The sequence below is a fragment of the Halichoerus grypus genome, chromosome 1 (assembly GCF_964656455.1).
Source record: "Halichoerus grypus chromosome 1, mHalGry1.hap1.1, whole genome shotgun sequence".
NCBI lineage: Eukaryota > Metazoa > Chordata > Mammalia > Carnivora > Phocidae > Halichoerus > Halichoerus grypus.
This window is the reverse complement of record NC_135712.1, coordinates 2,889,484-2,911,734: the sequence shown is the minus strand read 5'-3', so window position 1 is coordinate 2,911,734 and position 22,251 is coordinate 2,889,484. Positions and strand designations below refer to the sequence as shown.

Genomic DNA, 22,251 nt, shown 5'->3' with positions numbered 1-22,251 from the left:
GGCCTTGTGTTTACACAAAAACTTAGAATAACGTCTGTGCAGGGATCAGCCGAGCTCACACCTAGCGAGCCTGTGACTCAGCACTGGGCCCCGAGGCCAGAGAGCTGGCGCCGAAGGCTGGGCGGCCCGGGAGCGTGCGCATTGAGCTGCGACCCCAGCCCCGTGGCCGAGGGCCGGGGGGTGGGCTTTATAGGAGCCTGCGCTGGGGCAGAGCGGCCCCTCCACCTCCCTTGGGCTCTGCTCACCTGCAGGCTGGGCCAGCTCTCCCCACAGGGCCTTCCTGGAAGCAGGTCTTTGTGATAATATTTGACAATAAACGAAGGCTACCAGGAGCCCTGTTTACAGTAAACTTCCATTTCCTTCTGCCTGGATGCACAGGATTCCACTGGGCCTGGAAAGCAGATCGGCCTGGATCCGGGTTTTGGAGCAGAGATGACTTCAGGCTTCGCCTCGCCCCGGCCCCCTCGGTCTCACTGACAGACCCTCAGCCCCTGGACAGCAGAGGTCTCGGACTCAGGTGGGCGTGCTCGTGCACACACGCGCACACACACACGTGCACACGTGCATACACACACGTGCACGCGCACACGTGCACACACGCACACAGCGCACACGCACACGTGCACACATACGCGTGCACAACGCACACACACGTGCACACACGCACACACACGTGCGCACACACACGTACACACATGCACACACACGCGTGCGCACACAGCGCTCTCCCTCGTGGTGGGGCTGGAGCAGCGCGGCACAGCCGGCCTGGACAGCGGCTGCTCTCAGGAGTCTCCAGGACCCCTGGAACACGGGGGCCTCGTGAGCAGGCGGAAGCAGGGTGTGAGGGGGCAGACGCCCCTGGGGGGCGAGAGCCCGGCCTCGCGGCAGAGCGCTCCAGGCACGGGGGACCGTGGGCCGCAGCAGCAGTCGGTCCAGGCCAGCCGGCAGGCCCAGAGGGGACAGGGGCCTGCTGTCCACGGCCCTCCCTGCACAAGGGCACAAGGCAAGTGCCCTCCTCCTCCTCTGATGAAGGCCTGCTCCTTCGTCCTGCACTGCAGGGGGGAGGTCACCTCCCTGCGGTCTCCCTGTGGTCACACCGACCCCCACGAGACAGCCTTCTCCTGCCAGGAGCTCGCCCACTTAGCCCTGCTGGCCGAGGTGCTGCCCCCAGGCTCTCAGGAACCCGGCCTGGAGTCACACAGGCCAGGACAACTGATGAGCTGGACTTGTCTGAGTCACCAATTCTCTCGAGCTTCCTCCTCTGCAGCTTGGGGACAAAATATTTGCTTTTGAAGCCTGTGGTGGTGACCAAGTCCGAACAAGTAGGGAGACGGGCTCTGTGCCTGTGTGCACCCAGGTCCGCAGCGCACGAGCACACGCGTGTGTGTGTGCACGCACGTGCAAACATACATCACAGAGCAGCATGCTCCAGCTTAAGTTCTGTCCAGCCCTCTGGCCACCGCCTCCTGCCCCCGGCCGCCTCTCATAAAAGCCAGTTCGAGAACACACGTCCCGCTTGGGGTGAAGCAGGAGGAGTCGGGGTGCCAGGGCCCGTGGAGGGACCGGGCGTGCACACACAGCACCAACGCCCTCTCTTCTGCTTCCTGCAGGTTGAGCCCGGGGTCCAGCTTCCTCATCTGGGCACTGGAAACACCAAGCCTGCCCCACCGAGTGGGCGTGAGGGTGAGTCACCAAGTGTGACAGCCCGCATCTCGCCAGAGGGCGTCTGGGGGGCAGAGATGAGCGCGGGGGGCCTGCACCCGGCTAGCTGCCCCCGGCTGGTGGTGGCCCCACAGCCACTCCTCCCCCTCTGGCCTCAGGTTCCCTGGAGCTCCCCTGCAGCTCCCCAGGCCTTTCCCGAGGAGTCCCCTGCTGTCCTGACCCCTGCCACCTCCCGAGGGCGGTCTCTCCAGCTGCCCTGGGCTCAAGGAAGTCGGGGAAGAAGGCTTTCCTTCTGGAGCGACAATAATGAGTGTGTTTTCAGGGCTGCCCCCCAGGAGCAGACGGGCCCCACTCACTACACCCATCACCTCTCTCCGCCCATCGTCCCCTCTGCCCCAAGTCCCACCCCAGGTGCCCCACAGATGAGCAGGCTCCGTGGGGCCAGCATGGGGTGCCCCAGCCTGCCCGCGGGCAGCATCACCCGCTTCTCAGGCCCTTGCGCCTGCCCCGCCATGGGAAGCCCACCGCACAGGGGAGCCTGGAAGCCCAGGGCCGATGTGATTAGGGGGTGCTGCCCCGAGACGCCCCACCGGCTCTCTCAGCAGCCCAGCGAGCAGCCTCCATGTGTGTCCACAGATTTGGCTGCAAGAGGGCTGAGGGCCCGAGGGAGGAGCAGCCCGGCGCCCGCTGCCCCCACCGCCACCATCCATGCCCCCGGCACTTGTGACTCTGCCACGTGGGAAGCCACTTCCTTCTTGCATTTTCATTTCCCCTTTTCCCAAGGAAGGGAAGACCACCTGCCCTTGGCCCAGCACAGGCCCTCCCCAAGGACAGCCGCGTTCCCAGGCCTGGCTTGGAGGGGGCCTGGCACCCAGGGGCAGCAGGGAGCTTTTGGGACTCAGTGTCCTTCTTGTATACAAGTCGAGGGATGTGTCACCGGCCCCCAGAGGGGAAGGGACTGAGGGCCAGTGAGTGGCCATGGAGTCTGGCTGCAGGGGTCCCACAGCCGTGGAGCAGCCTCCCCCGTCCGTGGTCTCCCCACAGCCTCTGCACCAGGAGGCCGCCCTCCCCTCACCATCCCCAGGTCACCCCAGCAAACCGACGGGTCCCCCTGGCCAGCCCCCGCGCCTGAGCAGACGCAGGCCGGCACCCTCCCCTGAGCCCTCCCCACTGAGGCCGGGAGGTAGCATGAGGTGCCATGGCCCCCGATCGGTGGCTGGCCTGCTGGGCGAGCCCCTGCCTCGGCTCCTGCTTCCTGGCCCCACACCCAGCCGTCCATAGCTGCTGGGGACTGCGTTGGCCCAAGCGTAGGCCACTCACCCCCCACCTCCTTGCCAGGCCCCTTCTGCGGTTGGCGTGGGGCAGACCGTGTACCAGGCTCTGCACCCACGCTCCTCCTGGGTGGTCCTGAGTGGCCAGCCCTCGCAGCTCCACCCTCCACTGACCCCTCCACATGCCGGCCCAGGCGCACCAGCACCCCCGCCCCCCAGGGCACCCCTCGCCTAGCCTGAGCCTGCCTCACTGGCGGCTCCCTCAGCCCCTCAGCCCTGGGCCCCGGGAGCAAGGCTGCCCCTTGCTGGGTGGGGCAAGGTGGCCCGTGGCCGAGGTCCCCGCGAGCCCAGGAGACCCCCCGGGCCATTCCCCAGATCAAGCCTGGACCTCACGGGCAGCCAGTTCTGCTTAGCCAACAGCTCCACTGGGCTGGACACAGCGTTGTCTGCCCAGCAGGGAGCGGCGCCCGGTGTCCCCGGCTGGGGTCCAGCCCTCTGACCTGCAGCCAAGCCGGGGCACATCTGACCCCTCCCACAGGAGGGCACAGGACTGTGCCGGGCGGCCAACTGTTGACCATTGGTTGGAGGGAGGAGAGAGGGGTCAGCAGGGAAGGGGGCCTGCTGTGTCCCTCTAAAGATGCCTCTGCTCTCCGCACAAGGGAGGAGGAGGGGTCCTTCCACCGCGAAGATGCATTGGTACTTCTGGACAACGTGGTCACGGAGGGGGGCGGGGGACGGGGAGCATCGAGGGGCGGCCGGCAGTCCCCCGGGAGACCCTGTGACTTCATGCTGGAGCCTGGGCCCTTCAGAGGTGGGGGCTTGCCTGATTTGGCCTCCGTGTCAGTCTCCCGGGGCTCTGAGAGCAAGCACCACGAAAGTTCTGGAGGCTGGCCGTCCAAAGTCAAGGTGTCCGCAGGGCCTCACGAGCTCCAGAGGCTCTAGGGAAGGGTCCGTCCTGCCTCCGCCAGCTCAGGCAGCACCTGCTGGCCCCGGGGTTCCTTGGCTCGTGGCCACAGCACGCACATCTCTGCCTGTCTCCTCCCCTCCCTGCGTGTCCTAAGTCCCCTCTTCTTGTAAGGACACCAGGGCTGTGGGATGAGGGCCCACCCTGATGACCTCAGCTCAGCTTGGGAGACAGGCTGGGGAGCTTGAGGGAAGGGCCGGGCGGCGTGAGCTGGGGGCCGCAGGCTGCAGCTCCAGCTCAGGGGGACGGGCTGTATGGCCTCCATGGTTAGCCTCGGGCTGTGCCCCCACTTGCCACCCCGGGGGACAAAGCCTCTGTGCTTCCAGCCTCCCCCACGGATGGGGAGGAGGCTCCGGCCCTCCGAGCTGCAGGAGGAGCCTCAGGGACGGAAGGGGAGGAGGAGGGCCCAGCTCGGAAGGGGCCGCAGCCTGAGAAACAGCAGTCCATCCTCCATGCCCCTCTGCACCCGCGGCTCCCGCACCAGCTGCCGCCAACCCAGGCGAGGGGAGAAGTGACCCTAAAACACCACGGCGCAGAGGGCCTCCGACGACAGCCCCGCCAGCACCCCTTCCCTGCCCCGCCGTGACCCCTCGCCACAGACCGCGGCCAGCCCGAGGCAGGCAGCAGTCCCCACGTCACCAGGCTCCAGGGCCTTTCTCTTGGCCAGGGTGACGTCGCTGGGGTGTGTGTTGGGTGCATCCCCTCCCCCACCGCAGGACCCGGCTTTGCACTCCATTCAGAGGCAGCTCCAATGCTTTACTGGCCCCCTCGCCCCCCACCACACTCTGACCACCAGCCTGCGTCACCTGCCACGCACCTGAGAACCTTACGCGGCTCCTGACCCCGTGGCCTCCAGGCAGGGTGGCGGTGGGGGGCACCACCTCCCCGACCTCCGGCTGCCCCTGACCCACCCCTGCACCACCCGGCAGGTGCGGGGGGCTGTGAGCACTCGGGATTCCGGGGGCCAACGCCGTGCCACACCTGCGAGAGGCAATAATCACCACCCAGCTCAGACGTGCAGACTGCGGGGCTGTCACGCCTATCTCAGGAAAATTAATTACACCCCCCACACGGAGGGAACCTGCCCATTACGTGTCTTAAGTGCACGGGCCCAGAATGCCATGGGCCAGCCTGCCTGCAACTCCGGGCCCCAGAGAGGGTGGGCAGCGTCCCCAGGAGCTCTAGGTGTCTGGAGAGCTCCTGGGTGGTGGCCAGTGGGGCTCCAGGCCCTTCCAGCTGGGCTCCTATCCCCTGCATCCCTCATCCTCTACCCAGGGAGTCCCCCTCCGAAGCCAAGACTCCGAGCCAGCTCCCTGCCAAGGGGCCCTGGTCGGGGCCGACGGGAGGAACTGGCTAGCGCTGGTGTGCCTTCCGGCAACTCTGCACCTGAGGCCAGCGGTGGCCCAGGCTCGGGGAAGGCTGCCCCAGTGCCCGTTTGGACGGCTGGACCCAACCCAGAACCCCTTTCTTTCCCCCACTCGCTCTGTGGGGTCTTCTAATCGCCCAGTGAGAGGAGATAGATAGCCGGTGCACCAAGGGACTGGGGCTGGAAGTGAGGCTCCGCTGACCCGGGCCTGAAACACCAGCCCCAAGCCTCTGGGCCCGGCCCCGTCCTCTCTGCCCCGTGGGAGCCAGGCTGCAAATCGTCAGAGAGAAGCTTCTGAAGGATGAATAGCAGCAGCTCACATTGGCCCAGTGCCCTCTGTCACGCTCTGTCCGTCCCTGCCTGGACGCTCCCCCGACCGCCTGGGGCGGCCATCAGCCACGTGGCAGGTGGAAGACGGGGCTGGAGAGGCTGTGGCCTGGCCGGGCCACGGAGCATGGGGCCTGCTGCCTCTGGGCACAGCCGACTGGCTCCCCGGTCCCGTCTGAACAAGCAAAGTCCCACAGACGGACACGGCCCGACCTCCGTGCCAGGCTTGGACCAGCCCACCTGTCCTCACTAAGACTTCATCTCTGTATCCGTCGGTGGGAGCTGTTGTACTTTTCAAACTTCTGTCGTTGTTGTTATCAGAGAAATAAGTCTTATGCAAACACTGCTTTACAAAACACAATAAAAGTGGGCGGCTTTGTTGAAGCCCACGGCCTCCCCATGGGACATGCAGGCGTGTGTCCAAGGTGACCCACAGGAGGTGGGCAGGGTGGAGGGCTGCCGCAGCCCCTCCCTGGGGAGACCAAAGGGAGCAATGGGGACAGCCCAGCAGAAGACATGCAAAGAGGACAGGACAAGGAGAGAAGACGAGACAGCCCCGAGGTGAGGAGCAGGACGGCAGACTGGGACCCAGCATACTGCTTATGTCCGCGGTTAGAGGGGCAAACACCCCACATACAGAGCAGAGGCGGCCGGACTGCGTTCACCTCCAAGACCCCACTACGGGCTGTCTACAAGAAATACGGAGACAGGCCGCGAGTATGCAGGAGGTAAAGCATCCACCACACCACGCCGCCCACCAGGAGCTGGAAGGGCTGTGTTAACCCATCAGGGCGGACTCCGGAACAAGGAGGATCCACGAAGAAAAAGTGGGGCAGTCCACGACTAAACCACAGTCAATTCCTCAAGAAGATGTAACAGTCCTAAAAAGCACGTAGCTAGTAAGGGACAGCTCCGGAGTGCGTGCAGCGGGGACGGACAGAGCTGAAGAAATAAACCCAGGAGTGCAACGGTGCTCTGCACACTCCCACCTTAAAAACAAATAAAAAAGGGAAGACAGCAGTGTCACCCACCATGCAGTCATTTACGGAGCACGCCTCCCGACAGCCGCGGGACGCGTGCTCGGCACCAGCGCGCCCGGATCCACCACGGACCGACCCGTGCGCCAGCCGGCACAAGGCTCTGTGCGACGGGAGACGAGGCTCAGATCCCACAGACAGTAAGAGGAGACTAGGAGGATACTGCGAACCTCCGAGAAATAAATCGACAACCCAGATGAAATGCCCAATTGCCTTGAAAAACACAACCTTCCAAAGCTCGCTCGAAAATGGAAGAGGCTCTGCATGGCTCTCAAAGCTGTCGTGAGACTGACTGAGGGTGACTTACAGCCTTCCCGCAAAGCGGCTCCGGCCCCACGCACGCTCACTGATGCACTCCACCAAACATACAGGAAAGAAAGAATACCAATTCTACACAGAGAGACTCAGTGCAGACCGTGGAGAAGGACAAGCTGACTCTAAAATGTATATGGAAATGCAAAGGACCGGGAAAAGCAAAACTAACCTAGAGAAAGAAGCACAGAATGAGAAGATTTACCCTACCCAATGTCATCAAGACTTCAGCTATAATAATAAAATAATCAAGACGGCGTGGTGTCACAGCTGGAGAGACGTCCCGCTCAGCAGAACACAACAGCGTCTGGAAATAGCCCCTTCCATTGATGTTTACTTGATTTCTGACAAACGTTTCAAATTGATTCAATGGGGGCAAAGGAGAGACTTTTCAATAAATGGTTCTGGGACAACTGGATACCCAAAGAGAAAGAATAAGCCTCAATTATTGTCCCAAACCACAGGCAAAACGAATCTCAAAGTGGATCTACAGATGTGGACCAAAAGCTAAACGCATAAGAAGCCTCCGGAAGGGAGCACGGGAGATCCTCTCAGCATAGGGGGAGGCAGGGGTCTCTTAGGACACAAGATGCACCAGAAAAGATAAAATACATAGGACTTCATAAAAATTAAAACTTTGAACTCCTCTGTTCCGGTGAAAGGCGGGCCACAGGTGGGAGAAACATTATGTGTGTGTTCGTATACATATGTGTGGATGTGTCTATGTACATGTGTGTAGATCTGTACGCACACATGTGTAGATGTTCATATATACACATATATGCATATACACATACACACATATGAAAAACTTATATGCAAAATACGTAAAGAATTCCTACAACTCAATAATAAGAATCCGAACGACCCAATTAAAAATTGGCAAAGACTTAACCTTGAGAAACAGAACGGCCAATAAGCACACGGAAAGACGTTAAACATCACTAGTCATCAGGAAAATGCAAAATAAAGCCATAATAAGATACCCCTGTACGCCTATTAGAATGGCGCCAGGAGCGCCGAGTGCGGGGGAGGATGCGGAGCCGCCGGAGTGCCCACACGCTGCGGGCAGGACCGCGAGCTGCCGCAGCCCCCTCGGGTCCCGGTTCAGCAGCTTCTGATAAAGTGAGTAGCGATCGTGGTCCATGACGCGGCCCTCATGTTTCCACCTCTCCCCGGGAGAAACGAAACACGTCCACACAGACTCGGGCACAGTTCCTCACGGCAGCCACACGTGGAACAGCCCAAACTGGAGATGCGGACCCCACGGCCCCCAGCAGGTGTGTGTGGCGTGGCGCAAACTCTCGAGCATCCACACCGGGGAGCGGGGCCGGGCAGGAAGCACCTGGACCGGCCGCCACGCAACCATGCGAGAGAGAGAAGCTGGACAGAGGCACGCGCGGCATGGCCTGTTCGTAGGAAACCCCAGAAGATGCACGACTAATCCACAGTGACAGAGAGCAGGCCCGGGGAAGAGGAAGGGCCCCCCGAGGCCCCGGGGCTTCCCGGGGGACAGGTGTGCTGGTTTTGGTGGCGGCCACACAGGTCCGGGTGCCGTCACAGCTCACTGAAGCACACACGTGGGAAGGCCGCGTCGTGCTGTGTGTCCACCGCACCCCAGCAGAGCTGCTGCTCTGGGGGTGTGTTTTTCTGTGGGGGGCTCACACCCCTGTGCTCCTCGGGGAGTCTTCGATCTGTGATCCAGGGGGACCCAGGAACCCTGGTTTACACGCGAGCCCTTGCGGCTGGAAGTGGACACACCTGGTGAAGGAAGACCGCTACCTGAGCCAGCATTTTCTACGACACCCTTGAGACGAGTGGCTGAGCCTCGAGCAAGCTGGTCCTCTGACACGTCTCCCCTCCTGGGGAGCCACGGGCCCCGCACGCCAGGTCTACACGTGGTAGTCTCCTCCACCGCCGAAGCCACACAGCCTGCATTCAGCGGCCTGGCTGGGGACAGGCGCGGGGTGCCGCAGAGCCCGCTCGGGGGCACACAGCGAGGCTGAGCCCCCCACCCCCCTCAGGGCCCCTCACGGCTCCCGCCGCCCAGAGCCTCAGCTCGGTGCGGGATGTCGTAGCTGCTCCCACGCGAGCACCTGCTGAAGTGTGGTCAGGCGTGCTGTCATCCCCAGGCCGGCCGACAGACCCTGACATCTCCCGGGACCCCTGCGGGTCCGTCCCAGCCTGCTGTCCTCTGTCCCGCCCTCTCACTCACTGTTGCACCACGGGGACACTACTGTCCATGCCGGGCCTCTTCCCAAGAGAATCTAGACTTTACCTGTACCATGAAAGTCGCCATCCTAGCTGTGGTTAGGTGTCCATTCTTGTTATTACATGGCCTCACCACCATCTGTCTCCAGAACTTTCCATTGTCCCCACACTGACCTCTGTTGCCACGAAGCACTAACTCCCTGTTCCCCTTCCCCAGCCCCTGGCGCCAGCATCCCCCTTCTGTCTCTTGGGGGGGTGGGGGAGAAGAACTACATTAGCAGAGCCTGCCGCCCACCGCCCGCCACCCCGGGAAGGCAGGGAGAACCAGCAAGGCCCAGGTGCCCTGAGCCCCAGGCCACTCCTCCCGTGCCCTGACCTGACGCTCAGGGGCAGGTGAGTCCCAGCTCTGGGGGTCGGGGGTGCTGCGGCTGCTGCCAGGGGCCCGGGGGCTCCCCGTGGCCAGGCTGATGTGGGAGCCAGCACCGTGCCCCCTTCTTTAAGACGAGAACCCTGCGTGCGGCTGGAGGAAGCAGCTCGGAGGGGAAGACACTCCCACAGAGATGAACCACAGGGAAAGGTCCAGGGTTTTCCCCCAAATATTTTATTTAAATATTAAATTAAAAAACATACACCCACTAATCATTTGGCATACATTTCTCATGTTAACATAAGAAACAAAATAATTAAATCAGTTATGGTAAAAAAACAGACTATATACATCTTAGATCACGTAGTGCCTATAACCAGGCGCCCAGCCTGCCCCACAGCGCTGTGGGGAACTAGCAAACACACGTCGCACGCACCTGCACACGAGACAGAGACACGGGACTCACAGCCAGAAAGAAAATCTCCGTGAAAGTAAAGTGCTTGTCATGGTTCTGAGGCCTTTGATCTGTGGCGTTAGGACAGCGAGGAGTGGAACAAGGGAGCCAGCCGCCTTCGTGTGGGAGCCAGCCGGGCGGCCTCTGCGGACCCGGAGGCCTGCGCCCTGGCTGCCCGCTTGCCCTCCTGCCCCCAGACCCCGGCTACGAGCCAGCGGGAGGCTTTGGTGATTTCTCTGCAGCCAGGCACAAGGACAGTCCCTTCCCCGAGGCTTGCGACGGCCACAGGGCAGCAGCGGCGGCGGCAGGGGCGGGGGGACCGGGAGCAGCAAGCTGGGCAGACGCACAGAGCCGGGCGCGCGCCCCGTGGCCTCCCTGCCCGCCAGGAGCCTGGGCAGTCTTTGGCTTCTACAAATGCCCACCTTTCCCCTGTTAATACTGTAGGTCGTAAGAGCCAAAGTGAGCTGAAGGCACCTGGGTCGGGAAAGGGTCGGGGACCGACGGGTGCAGGGGGGTGAGGCGGCTGCTGCCGGACGGAGCGGCCACCTGCGTTCACCCGCCAGGGGAGGACGCACCTCGTCTCCCTCCTCCACGCCGACCCGGTGCTAGCGCTTTGTAACGTTACCAGAGAGGAAAATTCAAACCAGGAACACAAAAGTGTAGTAAAAAATATAAAAAATAAGTAGTGTATATTTGTCTCCTATTTATATACATGTACAACGTCTGCTTTAAAAAAGGAACAAAGCTTGAACAACACTGATCTGACCTCTCGTGTCATTCTCCTGAACGAAAGCCTACCAAGCGGGAGGCCTGGAGAAGGCAGGGCTACCCCCGGATCAGGAGCCGGCCGCGGGCAGGCGGGGTGGCCAGGCGGGGACTGTCCCCCCTGCTCCTGCCCGCCGGCCGCACCCCTGCCGTATTGCACGTCCCCCACCCCAGTCGGTTGTTCTTTTTGGACCCTGATAATGAAATGCATAAAAACTTAATTAGCAGCGGAAATAAGACGAGCAGCAGGAAGAAACCTCTCTGGGGCCCTCCAAGGCACGCAGGGGCTCTAGGCCACGGGCCCCGGGCCGGAGCCCCAGCCTCACCGTCACCCCCCCCCTCCAGTTTCTTCCTGTGCCTCCTCTGAAGAATCCTGGAAACCTGACGCTCAAGCAGTTGATCAAAGTTCTCATCTAAAATACGGAAAAAACCGTCCTTGGGGCCCTGATTTCAGGGTAGAGAATTCCAGGAATTTGTAGATTACTTTCTCCTGGGCTGGCCAATAGAGCTTTTTAAAAAAACGGATGTGTAAAGCAGAAAGTTCACAGTTCTCACTCTGAAGTGTAAATGTTTCGGGAAGTGGAGAATTGTAACTAAAAAAAAAAAGAATACTGAACACACACAGGCACACACACGATGAACACGCGGCTCACGCCATGGTTTCTCCCGAGGCAATCCCTCCGCGGCCCCCGCCGCCCCCGTGGCCCCCTCCCGCCATCCCCGACCGACCGACCGCAGTGGCGCTGGCCGTCCAGCCCAGCCCCGTCGCCTCTCGCCCTGCCGCCCTCCGTCCCCTTCCCGTCCACCCACCCCGACACGCCCCTCAATTATTATTTTTCTTCAGAAAGTTTCCAGGCCCTACTCAGAGTTACATTTGCTCAGTGCAAGGAAAAAATAAAACAAAAAATCAACTAAAAAGCCAAAACACCAAACGTATTGCTTGTTTCGCTTCTAGAAACTTATTGGCTTCAAGTCCGGAAACATCTTCACATACTCTGAAATTATTGCTTCGAAGGGCCGGCGGCCCGAGCGGAGGCGGAGGCTCACTGCACTAGCACGAACGTGCCCAGCTGGCCCGCCGCCAGGTCCTCCAGCTCACAGTCCGCCTGCGGGAGCCCCACACCCACAAAGCTGGGGGGCAGCGTGGCAGCGGGGTGGGGGGCTGTGGAGTGGCTGATGTGCAGGTGGGTGTCCAGCAGCTGGGCCGCGGAGGCCACCGGGGAGCCCCCGGCTTGCAGGAGGTGGGGTGGCAGCAGCGGGCCGGGCCCCAGCCCCAGCTCCTTCTGCAGTCCCGACACGAGGAGCGCGCCGTCACACGGGGCGAGGACCAGCGGGGCCGGGGGCAGCTGGGGGGCCTGCGGACAGCTGGGCGGGCCCGCCGGGTGGTGATGCAGCCGGAGCAACCTGGAGGGGCGCGAGGGGCGGGCAGGGAGACCAGGTCACTGCCGCCCTGCCCGCTGCGCCTCCCAGCAAGTTCCGCCACCCGGCCGGGCGCACGCACTCCCGGGGTTCCCCACCGACGGGCCGGAGGACCACCCCGCGAGCCACGGGCTGGAGCCGCTCCCGACACGCAGTGCTGTGCGTGACTAATCCCCTGAGCAATTCCTGACATTTCCATTCTCCGCCTTGCTTTTGCAGCAGCTCAGAGATGCCAACCGGACGTGACATTCTTATTCACTGCCCCCTCCGTCCCCCACTTACAGGCGGGCTTCAAAGCGAGGAAACCTGACTGCTCCCCGCCTCCGCCACTATCTACAGGGAACGAGGCCTGACCTCACAGCCCTCCCCACGCTGGGGGAGGTGCACTCAGCTGATTACACGGACAGGGGACGAGCTTAAGGGATAAGGTTACTCAAGACACCCAGCTGTCCGGGAGTCCTCCCGCAGCGAGTGGGACGGGCGCCAAGCGGGCGTACCTCTGCTGGTGCAGGACCTCCTCCAGCAGGCTCCGGCCCTCCCGGCTGCTGACCCCGCTGCCATGCAGGCCCGGGCTCTGCGCAGGCAACTGGAAGGAGCTCAGGCCACCCCTGGAGGCTCGGCTGGAGGAGGGCTGGCACACCTGGCGAGCCAGCCCCTTGATCTTGTTCAGGCCCAGGAGCCCTTTGGTCCTCGCGTTCTTCCTCAGCTGCTGCCGGAAGGCTTTCAGCCCTGGGGGGGCGGGTGCACAAGCAGGATGGTCAGTGGATCTCCGTCCCAAGGCTTGCTGGGGTTTGCAGACCTCAGGGAGGCGTAAGGAGGGACCCAGTGCAAACATGATGGGATAGATGGCCAGCACGCCTTCCTGCGGGGGTTACGGGTACTCTCTGGTCATCCGGTCACTTCTCACTACAGCCCCCTCCGGGGGCACAGGTACGAGTCTGGACAGAGGATCCTTTGGGGAAGGAGGGCATGAGCAGTGCCTTGGGAGAAGGGAGGGAGCCCAGGAAGGCAGGCGGGAGCTGCCTCCTCCGGAGTAGGAGCTGCTGGGCATCCAAGTGTCTCCTGGGCTTTTCGGACCCGCCACCGGGAGACTGTGTGAGTTTGTCCCAGCAGACCGGGACATCTAGAACCTGGGAGCACTGCCACTCGGCCAGGCCTGGCTGGACACTGGGGACACACCTTCTGCCCCAGGACAAAGTGATACCCTCCAGGGGCACAGAGCATCTTCTGGGAAAGGGGGAAGTGTGCACCAAAGGGGAAGTCACCTTGAGTGAGTGAGGTGTCTGATGCCCTCCGGCCTTCCTGGAAGCTGATGGGGAGCAGAGTGACCCCTCCTGGGGCCCCCTGAGCCTGCAGCACTGGGGTGGCAGACTGGGCCCCCAGGAGCGGTGAGGCCAGTCTGAGAGGGGAGCAGGTGCCCACCAGCCCCTGAGCGGCCAGGCGTCCACTGAGCCCCCCGGGGCCGTCGCCCGCTGAGAAGGTCAGACAGCTGTCGGAGCTGGTGCCTTCTGAAGGGCTCGCGGCGGAGGAAGAGATGACTATACCTGTGGAAGGAGCATGCACTCTTGAGGGGGGCCCCTGACACTCGCCAAGGCCAGAAGCAGCCCTCCAGCACCCCACAGTTCTCACTGGAAACCAGAAGTGGCCACGGCTCCGGGAGAGGAAGAGGCAGGGACACCTTCTCCGTGCCTGGTGCAGCCTCTCTCCGGCCCATGGGTGGCCCATGTGGCCTGCGGACAGGGGCGGACAGCTGTACTGGCCTCCCCGTCCCTACCCTCAGCCGTGGTAGGGAGGGGTCCATGATGGCCAGAGGCTATCAGAGTCTGGGAGCCGCGACAGTGGCCAGCCTCCAGGAGCGGGCAGCTGCCCCTGTGGCTGACCTGGGGGGCTCCCACAAGGACGCACAGGGGCCTGGACGGAGCACCTGCCCTCCCAGCACCTGGGGGCAGCTAAACCCCACACTTCTGCCACCGGAGGGCAACAGGCCATCTCGGGGCATGATCTGCATGGCCTCGGGGGGTCAAACAAATGACAAATCTGGACACGTGTAATCAGACGCCTCGGTCAGAGCCTCAACCATAAGCCCGCCGCCCCGGCCGCACTCCAGGCCCACGTCCCCGGCCCACGGGGACACTTACACGGAGGGGCGCACGGGGAGAAGCAGGTGGAGACCTCGGCGAGCGTGTGCCTGCGGCCTGTGCTGCCGGCCAGGGCCTTCTGGGCCCCCCGCTCCTCCTCCAGGCCCGGGCCCTGCCTGACCTCCTCACTGATGGGCGCGTCCAGCAGGCCGCTGGGGGAGATGGAGCGATGCCGGAACACTCCATTGCAGTTGGCGTCCAGGGGGAAAAGCAAGGGCTGAGGGGGCAGACACAAACCAGTAACTCCCAGGGCTCTGTGGGGCTCGGGCGGCGGACGTCACCACGGCTGGGAGACCCTCTCCCCCGATGGCCGCCCAGCGTAGGTCACACACCTGGAGCGAGCTGAGGGGGTCACAGTCCGTGTCAGCCTGCAGGACACACTGGCCCAAGGCCTGGGGCTGTGGGCACAGCAGGGAGGATCGGAAAGAGTCGCTGGAGAGGCCTTCCTGAGGCACCTGGGGGCCGGCAGAGGACAGACACCATCAGGGAGGTGGCCCTGGGGACAATCACAAGCAGCATCCCAAGAAAGACCCCACTGGCTTTGCTATGGGGCTGACAGCTTGCTGACTGGGCTCAGGACATATGCACCCTCCTCTCCAAGGCCACACTGCACTGGTCACCCTGGCGTCAAGAAGCCAGACCGGGGACAGTTGAGGAACAGGCGGCCGTGGGCTGGTGCCAGACCCTCAGCAGAGTGGCCAGCGCCCCCTCTGGTCCGTGGCTCACACAGGACCCCCCCACGCCCAACGGGCAGGAGACGTGACCTGGGGACCAGCGGGCTCAGCGTCTCGCACCCCGGGCCTGTCGCAGCAAGGGATTTCTAACAGGGGGTGGGGGACACAATCCAAGGCGGAGCCCCGCGAAGGACACGGCTCCCCCACCTCAAAGCCGCTGAGATCTGAGCTCCTGGGCCTCTGCGGCCGGGCCGGGCCGGGCCGCGCGGGGGGCTGAGCGTGCCGGTACTCCTTCAGCCGCTCGGCCAGCAGGTAATAGATGGCGGCGAAGTGGTTGTAGCTGCTGTTCTGCAGGGACTGAGGGAGGCGGAGAGAAGCGGGGTCAGAGTGAGGCCACAGGGAGCGGGGCGGGGAGGCGGGGTCCCGCGTGGGGCGCGGGGGCGGGACCTCGGACACTTCCCTTCGAGCGGCTGACGCTCCCGACAAGACCGTTCCCAGGGTTATTCTTGGGTGGCCGAGAATATCCCTTAGAGGAGTGGACAGCTGGCCCTTCAATGAGCCCATGTTCCCGTTTTAACTCGACTGGCTGGTGCCTGCTTTTCCTCGCAAGGAGCACCTCGCCCGGCCAAGCGCACGCGGGGCAGGGGGCGGGGGTGGGGGGTGGGCGCTCACCTCCACGGTCCTCTGCCGGTCGATGCCGAGGCTGTGCATGATGCCCAGCACCTGCTCGTCATAGTGGCCCAGGTTGCAGTTGTAGCTGAGCGCGGAGAAGGCCGGGCAGGCCTGCCGCGGCACCGAGGGCTCGGCCTGCATCCACCTGTGCTGCCGGATCTGGGCGATGGTGATGCGCTTGGTGGGGTCCACCACCAGCATGCGGCGGATCAGTGTCTCACAGTCTGGGGGACGAGAGAGGTCCGCTGAGCCCGGAGGGGGGGCCACCTGTGGGCACGTCCCCGCCACAACCCGCCTGGTGCTCGCCGCAGCCCTGCTGGGGACGAGACTCCCTTCCCGAGGGCAAACAGACGAGTGACTATCCTGAAAACGCTGAGACCAGGAGCAGTGGCCTGGTGCCAAGGAGAGCCACCAATCCAGGGCTCGGCCCCCAGGAGGGACGTGGTCCTGCTAACCTGCACAGAGGGCCACTTAGACTCCTCAGTGACCAGGCCAGCATCCCAGTGGACCCGAGACCAGGCCCTCTCCTGGGGACAGCCGGGCCAAGGCACCGCCTGCCCCATAACTAGGGCACGGAGAAAACACCCAGTGGGTTGGGTTTCTCTTGCAGGCAGCTCGTAAACACCCCACGGTAACACGGGGCTGATTCGCAGACCTGACAGCACACTCAGACACAGCCAAGCAGGCGTTTCAGGAAATAAATTCCTCCTCCCTCTCCACAACTCTCATCCCGGGTGACCCAAGAGCTCGTGCCGCCGGGGCAGAAGGCTGGAGGCGCCTACCTTGAGACATGAAGAAGGGGATACGGAAGCGGCCCTCCAGCACCCGCTGCCGCAGAGCTGGCAAGTTGGGCCCATCGAAGGGGAGCGAGCCGCAGACGAGGACGTACAGCACGACGCCAAGGCTCTGCAAAGGACCACACGCCGCGAGTCAGCGCCCGCGCCCCGGGCGACTTAGCCACTCACGAGATCACTGGCGGCCGCGGGCTCCTACCCAGATGTCGAGCTGGGGGCCTTCGTACTCCTTCCCCTCAAAGACTTCTGGGGCTGCGTACGGGGGGCTCCCACACCACGTGGACAGGGGCTCTCCTGCCTTGTAGAAATTCCCAAATCCGAAATCTGGGGGACAAGAAAACAGACGGTGAGGTCACCATAGACACGGCAGGGCCCGGGCTACAAAGCTGTGAGCACAGGCAGGCAAGGGGGCCCTGGGAGGCAAGCGCCCCACCCCCGCCCCATGAGCCGGCGTGGCCCGGGCCCCCTTGCCTGCCAGCTTGATGTCCATGCTGCCGTCCAGCAGCAGGTTCTCGGTCTTGAGGTCGCGGTGCACAATGTGGTGGCTGTGGCAGTAGTCCACGGCCGACAGAATCTGCCAGAACTTCCTGCGGGCTTCATGCTCGCTGAGGTGCCCGTTGGAGGTCAAGTAATCTGAGGAGCAACAACACAAAGCTACAGTGCGAACAGCCCGAAGGCCGGCCGGCCGTCCTCTGGGGCACAGCCAAAGAACGCTGTAGAATTTAGGACGGGCAGACCCAGATGCTGGAGGAGCGATTCCAGACAAGTTCCACCGTCTGTTTTCACCAGGTACGAAAAAGAGGTGTGGCTTACCAAACATTTCTCCATTTTTTGCGAACTCGGTGACAATGTAAAGCATATCCTTTGTCTCCATAACCTAAAAACACAAAGACCTAACGTTTAACCACACAGAAAGGGAACATACCAGTGGTATAAATAAGCCACTTGAACCCCAGTGAATTTTTAACTTTCCCAGGATGAGTGCATCCATTATCTTTTAAAAGGAAAAGAAAATAAACACCTCTGCATTAAAGGAACAAATATGGGGGTTCCTATTCAGAAAAGAATTTAAAACAACAGAGGGGAATTCTTCACCAGCCCGCCTGCCGAAATGCACAAGAACCCGCCCGTATGGCAGTGCTCACCCGCCTGCCCCGCCGCCCCGAGGCCTCAGACCCGGACACCGGGATGCCGGGAGAGCGCGGCTGGGGCTTTCTGCGAGAAGCCTGGGAGGCGACAGGTAAACTACGACAGGCTGCTCTTTGTACAGCGAACCGCTTGGCCCGTGTCAATAGCAACAGCCAAGGTCAAATACACCCGCCAGGTTCATGTACTGACCGAGACTTTTATCTTGCTTTGAAAACAATTTTTAAAAGACTTTAAAATATAGCTTATTGAGAAACAAGGCAGAATTAAAATCTGCGGTACGAAAAGAAGGAAAACCAACTCACGTCCCTGTATTTTAAAATATTTCAGAGGGACACACAGAGACAATACATTGTTACAGAAACAGACTTCTTTAGGGTTCAAAATATAGTTGTTCCTTAAAAAAAAACACTGTAAGGACAACTGCTTTCAGCCATAAATCTAACAAGAAAGTGAATCCAGTGTGGGTTGGCAAGAGTTTTAACTGTCCTGGCCCTCAGTGGGTGCGGCAGAGTCGCGAGTAAGAAGACCACGGTTTATCCCTTTCCTCAATTCAAGAGCAAGACGGAGAAAGAACGAAGAGCCAACATGTTTTGAGTTTTAGAAATCCTCAAGGCAAGAGGGAAGTGTCTCCCCAAGGTTGTGGGTCCTGGGCGAGCTGGAGGAGAATTACACACCAGGGTCGGACCGCGAGGAAGGACAGGCGCGGCTGTCCCATGAAAGCCTCTCTCGGAGCGGCTCAGCCACCCAAACACCCCCAGAAAGGACCTCGAACTCCGAGGACGCGGACCATGTGCCGTCTAACTGGGCTGCTCCACACAACGGGCCGGCAGAGGGACGGGAAGACCAGGAAGGTGCACCCTGGCTCGTCCCTCCAGCAAAGCCAAAAACAGGCTTCAGCCCACTCCTGCGGAAACAGGCCAGGCACGCTTCTCAGGCACTGATAGGGACCACGAGGAAACTTCTTATCGAAGTCGCACAACTTACAGATGACACACACAGAAACAAAGCACAAGCCAGAGTGGATGGTGACAGGAGCTCTGCACATAATGACTCTGAGTAAACGGCCGTTCAGGCGGACACAAGCCCGATGACGCTGCTCCTAATTCCCTCTCCTACCACACTATCCAGGCCGCCTTGCCAGCTGCCCAGACACACACGCCGCGCCACGCTCATCTCAGGGGCCCAGGCCTTCACGGGAATCACCAGAAGGAACTTACACCCAACACAACTGGACGGAATACTGAGCATTGGCAAGGAGCCTCCTCCGCGAGCAGACTGCCCCTCATCTGCACAAGCGGGCCGCTGAATACAAGACTGCTTTGCCGTCCTAATTAAATCAAACGCTTATATTCCAAAGATATAATTTCTTAGTTTCAACACGATAACAAAAATAAAGTCACGAAACAAACCAATAGGCGGACAGGGTGAGGAATGTTCTTAACGTGGATTAAATGACAAGTGCCCTATTCTCACCATGGCAAAAGTATTTTCACCTCTCCAGTTTTGATGGAAGAGTCTAAACGGGAAGACAAATGCTCACTGCTGCCTTTGCAAAGCTAAGTTTACAAAAGCTGGTAAGAGCTGCCGGTTTTAAAGTTTAATAATTATCTGCCAAGGCGGAAGTGTCTCGTTTAACTAAAATCTGTCCTTCTACACGAAAGGCTTGACTTGCGGCAATACATGGATCTGGTTGGTTGTTTTCATAGTAAACTAAATGTAACAACCGACCCCTCCGCACCTAAAACTGGAAGGAACGACAATACTAACTCAAATTTTGATGAAGCAAATCTCAATTATGATCCAAAAGCAAGAAAGTAATTGAAAATACATCTGAAGAGCTTACAAAAATCAATTTACCCTGCACAACCAACTCCCTGACTGCCACATATACCCGAAGAGGGGCAAAATTCAGAAACTGCAGACTTATTGTTGAAAATAATACACTTGCTGGGAGCAACAGCAAAAGGCAAACGTGAGTCCTTACCTGATAAAGCTTTATGATGTGAGGATGATTCAGAAGCTTCATGATCTGAACCTCACGATATATTTTCTCCAAATTGCTTGAATCTAATCGAGTTTTATCTATTATTTTTATTGCAACCTACAGTTTAAAAGAAAGGATATTTTGTTTTAAAAAAATCTTTTGTTTACACATTATATTTTTTGCAGCTTAATTTCTAAAACGCTTTATGTCCCTAAAAGGTCACGAAAAGTTGGGGGAAAAAAATAACCAGAGTAACCATCAGTAGTACTTAAAACAGTAAAAGTTAAGTCTCATAAGTCTCTGCTGGCTCCCTTTACAGGGCTCCGCTGGATCCCCAGCACCGCACTCCTGGGTTATGTGGTCATTACCCTCCCTGCCGTCCCCTAATATTTGTACGAATTATTCAGAATCATAATATAAAGCATTTTCTCTTCACGGAACTAAAAGCTGTCAGCGCTGAGACATTACATGAGGAACCTTAAGGACAGGGATTCCGCCCAGCAGCCCCCAGGATGGGTCCCCCCAGGCCGGGCCGGGTGGCCGCCCCACGCACCTGGGTTTTGGTGACTCGATGCCGGGCCAGCTTCACCACGGCGAAATTGCCCTTGCCCAGGGTCCGCTCGACGTCGTAGAAGCCCACCCGGAGGGGCTTCTGTTGGCCCTGGCTAGAGCCCACGGGCGCCGCGCTCAACTCGGACATGATCACCATGGCTCCGCGCCGCACCTGCGGGCCACCGGGAGCGCGCTCAGCGCCGGACCGACCCGACCCAGCCCGGCCCCGGGGGACGCGGCTCCGCTCCCCGCCGCCCCCACGCTCTGCTCGGATCCAACCTCCTCACCCCGCCGGGCGCGTGCCCGCTCCCACGCCCGCCCCGCCGCCCGGGTCCGCTCCACCCGGGTCCCCAAAACCCTCAGCCCTGCGGGGCGCCTGGACCCCCTCCACCCCGCCGTCCGCGGCCGGCTCCAGCCCAACCGCGGATCCCCCAGCCCCGGCGGCGCGTGGGCCCGCTCCCACTCTCACCGCCCCCTGCCGGTGCTCGGCTCCATCCCGACCCCCCAGCCCCGCGGGGCTCCTGGACCCACTCCCCCCCCGCCGCCCGGACCCCCAGCCCCGCGGGGCGCTGCGACCCGACCCCACGCCGCCTCCCACCTCCGCCGCCCGCGGTCGGCTCCATCCCGACCCCCGATCCTCCAGCCCCGGGGGGCGCCTGGACCCACTCCCACCCCGCCGCCCGCTGTCGGCTCAATCCCAACCCCCGAGCCCCGCGGGGCGCCGGGACCCACTCCCACCCCGCCGCCCGCGGTCAGCTCCATCCCGAACCCCGATCCCCCAGCCCCGAGGGTGTCCTGGACCGACTCCCACCCCGCCGCCCGGACCCCCAGCCCCGCGGGGCGCTGGGACGCGCTCCCACACCGTCCCCGCCCCACCGCCCACGGTCGGCTCCATCCCCACTCCCAGCTCCTCCCGGCGCGTGGACCCGCTCCCGCACCGCCCCCTGCCCCGCCGCCGGCGGCCGGCTCCAGCCCGACCCGCGATCCCGCAGGGCGCCTGAACACACTCCCACCGCGCCGCCCGAGGTCGGTTCCATCTCTACCCCCAGACCCTTTTAGCCCCGCGGGGCTTGTAACCCGCTCCCACGCCGCCCCCCGCACCGCCGCCCGCGGTCGGCTCCATTCCGGCCCCCAGACCCTATTAGGCCTGCGGTCTGGTAATCCGCTCCAACGCCGCCCCTCTCTACGCCGCCCGCGGTCCGCCCCATCCCGACCTCCGGACCGCGAGCCCTGCGGGGCTGCTAACCCGCTCCCGCGCCTCCCCCCGCCCGCCCCACAACAAAGGGGAGCCCGGCGGCGGCGGCGAGGCGAGCGGCGTCCCGGTCCGCGACCCCCGCGCGTTCGCCTACGGGCCCCGGAGCCCGGCGCGGCAGTCGGAAACCGGAGCCGCGGAGCCCCGGCCCGGCCGCCCGGAGCCCAGAGGCAGCCACCCCGGCCTCGCCGCCGCCTCACCTCCGCCGCCCTCCGAGCGCCGAGGCAGGGCCGCCGCTCGCCCCGCGGTCCCCGCCGCCCGCTCGGCCGCTCGCGCTGCTCGGGCGCCTGCTGCTCGGGCGCCTGCTGCTCTGGCCGCCGCCGCCGCCGCCGCCGCCCGGGCCGCGCCGCATGTCAGCTCTGAGGCCGCGCCGCGAGCTCGGGCCGCACGCGCCGCCCGCCGCCGGCCCCGCCCCGGCCCCGCCCCGGCCCGCCTCGGCCCCGCCCCCGGCCCGCCGCAACGGCCCCGCCCCGCCGCGCCGGCCCCGCCCCCGCCGCCGCCGCCGCCGGATTGATACATCCCCATTGACGTCGCTTTGACGCCAGAGCGACGCGCGGCCAAGCGCCAAGCGAAGGGAGAGCGGGAGATCGGGCCGTTGCCAAGAGACTGGCGGCTCTGACGCGCGCGCTGATGGGGCCGTCGCCCTGGCGACCGCGGAGCGGTGACGTCAGGGGCGCCGGCCGCCGGAGGCCCGCGGAGGCTTGCCCTCCCGCCCGCGCCCGTGTTCCCGCCGGCGCGCGCCCCCTACCGAGCGCCGCGGGCCCTGCAGGCGTCTTGACCTCCAGTCCCGGGGCTCAGCCTTCCGCCTGCACGCGCGCACAGCAGCCTTCGCGCGGCGCCCCCTCTTTCGCGCTCCCCCCAAAAGCTTGGTCCTAGGGCGG

The 22,251-nt window shown here is 62.4% G+C and overlaps 1 protein-coding gene across 1 annotated transcript; it reads right to left on the bottom strand.

Annotated features, from left to right (window-relative positions):
• Positions 1 to 9,723: 9,723 nt before the first annotated feature.
• SIK1 (salt inducible kinase 1) lies at positions 9,724 to 21,715 on the bottom strand. Its single transcript, XM_036069270.2, has 14 exons — positions 21,571 to 21,715; positions 20,120 to 20,290; positions 19,567 to 19,683; positions 17,247 to 17,310; positions 16,905 to 17,066; positions 16,633 to 16,757; positions 16,422 to 16,545; positions 15,640 to 15,863; positions 15,175 to 15,324; positions 14,626 to 14,748; positions 14,294 to 14,510; positions 13,421 to 13,699; positions 12,653 to 12,884; positions 9,724 to 12,140 (listed from the first exon to the last, which is right to left on the bottom strand). The coding sequence occupies exons 2-14, from the start codon at positions 20,273 to 20,275 to the stop codon at positions 11,780 to 11,782; spliced, it is 2,334 nt and encodes a 777-aa protein (XP_035925163.1). The 5' UTR covers positions 20,276 to 20,290; positions 21,571 to 21,715; the 3' UTR covers positions 9,724 to 11,779.
• Between the last annotated feature and the right edge of the window lie 536 nt (positions 21,716 to 22,251).

Excerpts from the sequence above, each read along its gene's own strand:
- SIK1 (XM_036069270.2), bottom strand. The coding sequence starts at position 20,275 with ATGGTGATCATGTCCGAGTTGAGCGCGGCGCCCGTGGGCTCTAGCCAG. Across the intron at positions 17,311-19,566 it reads ACATCATAAAGCTTTATCAG|GTTATGGAGACAAAGGATAT; the intron begins GTAAGGACTCAC and ends TTGTGTTTTTAG. Across the intron at positions 12,141-12,652 it reads GAGGTCCTGCACCAGCAGAG|GTTGCTCCGGCTGCATCACC; the intron begins GTACGCCCGCTT and ends GCGCCCCTCCAG.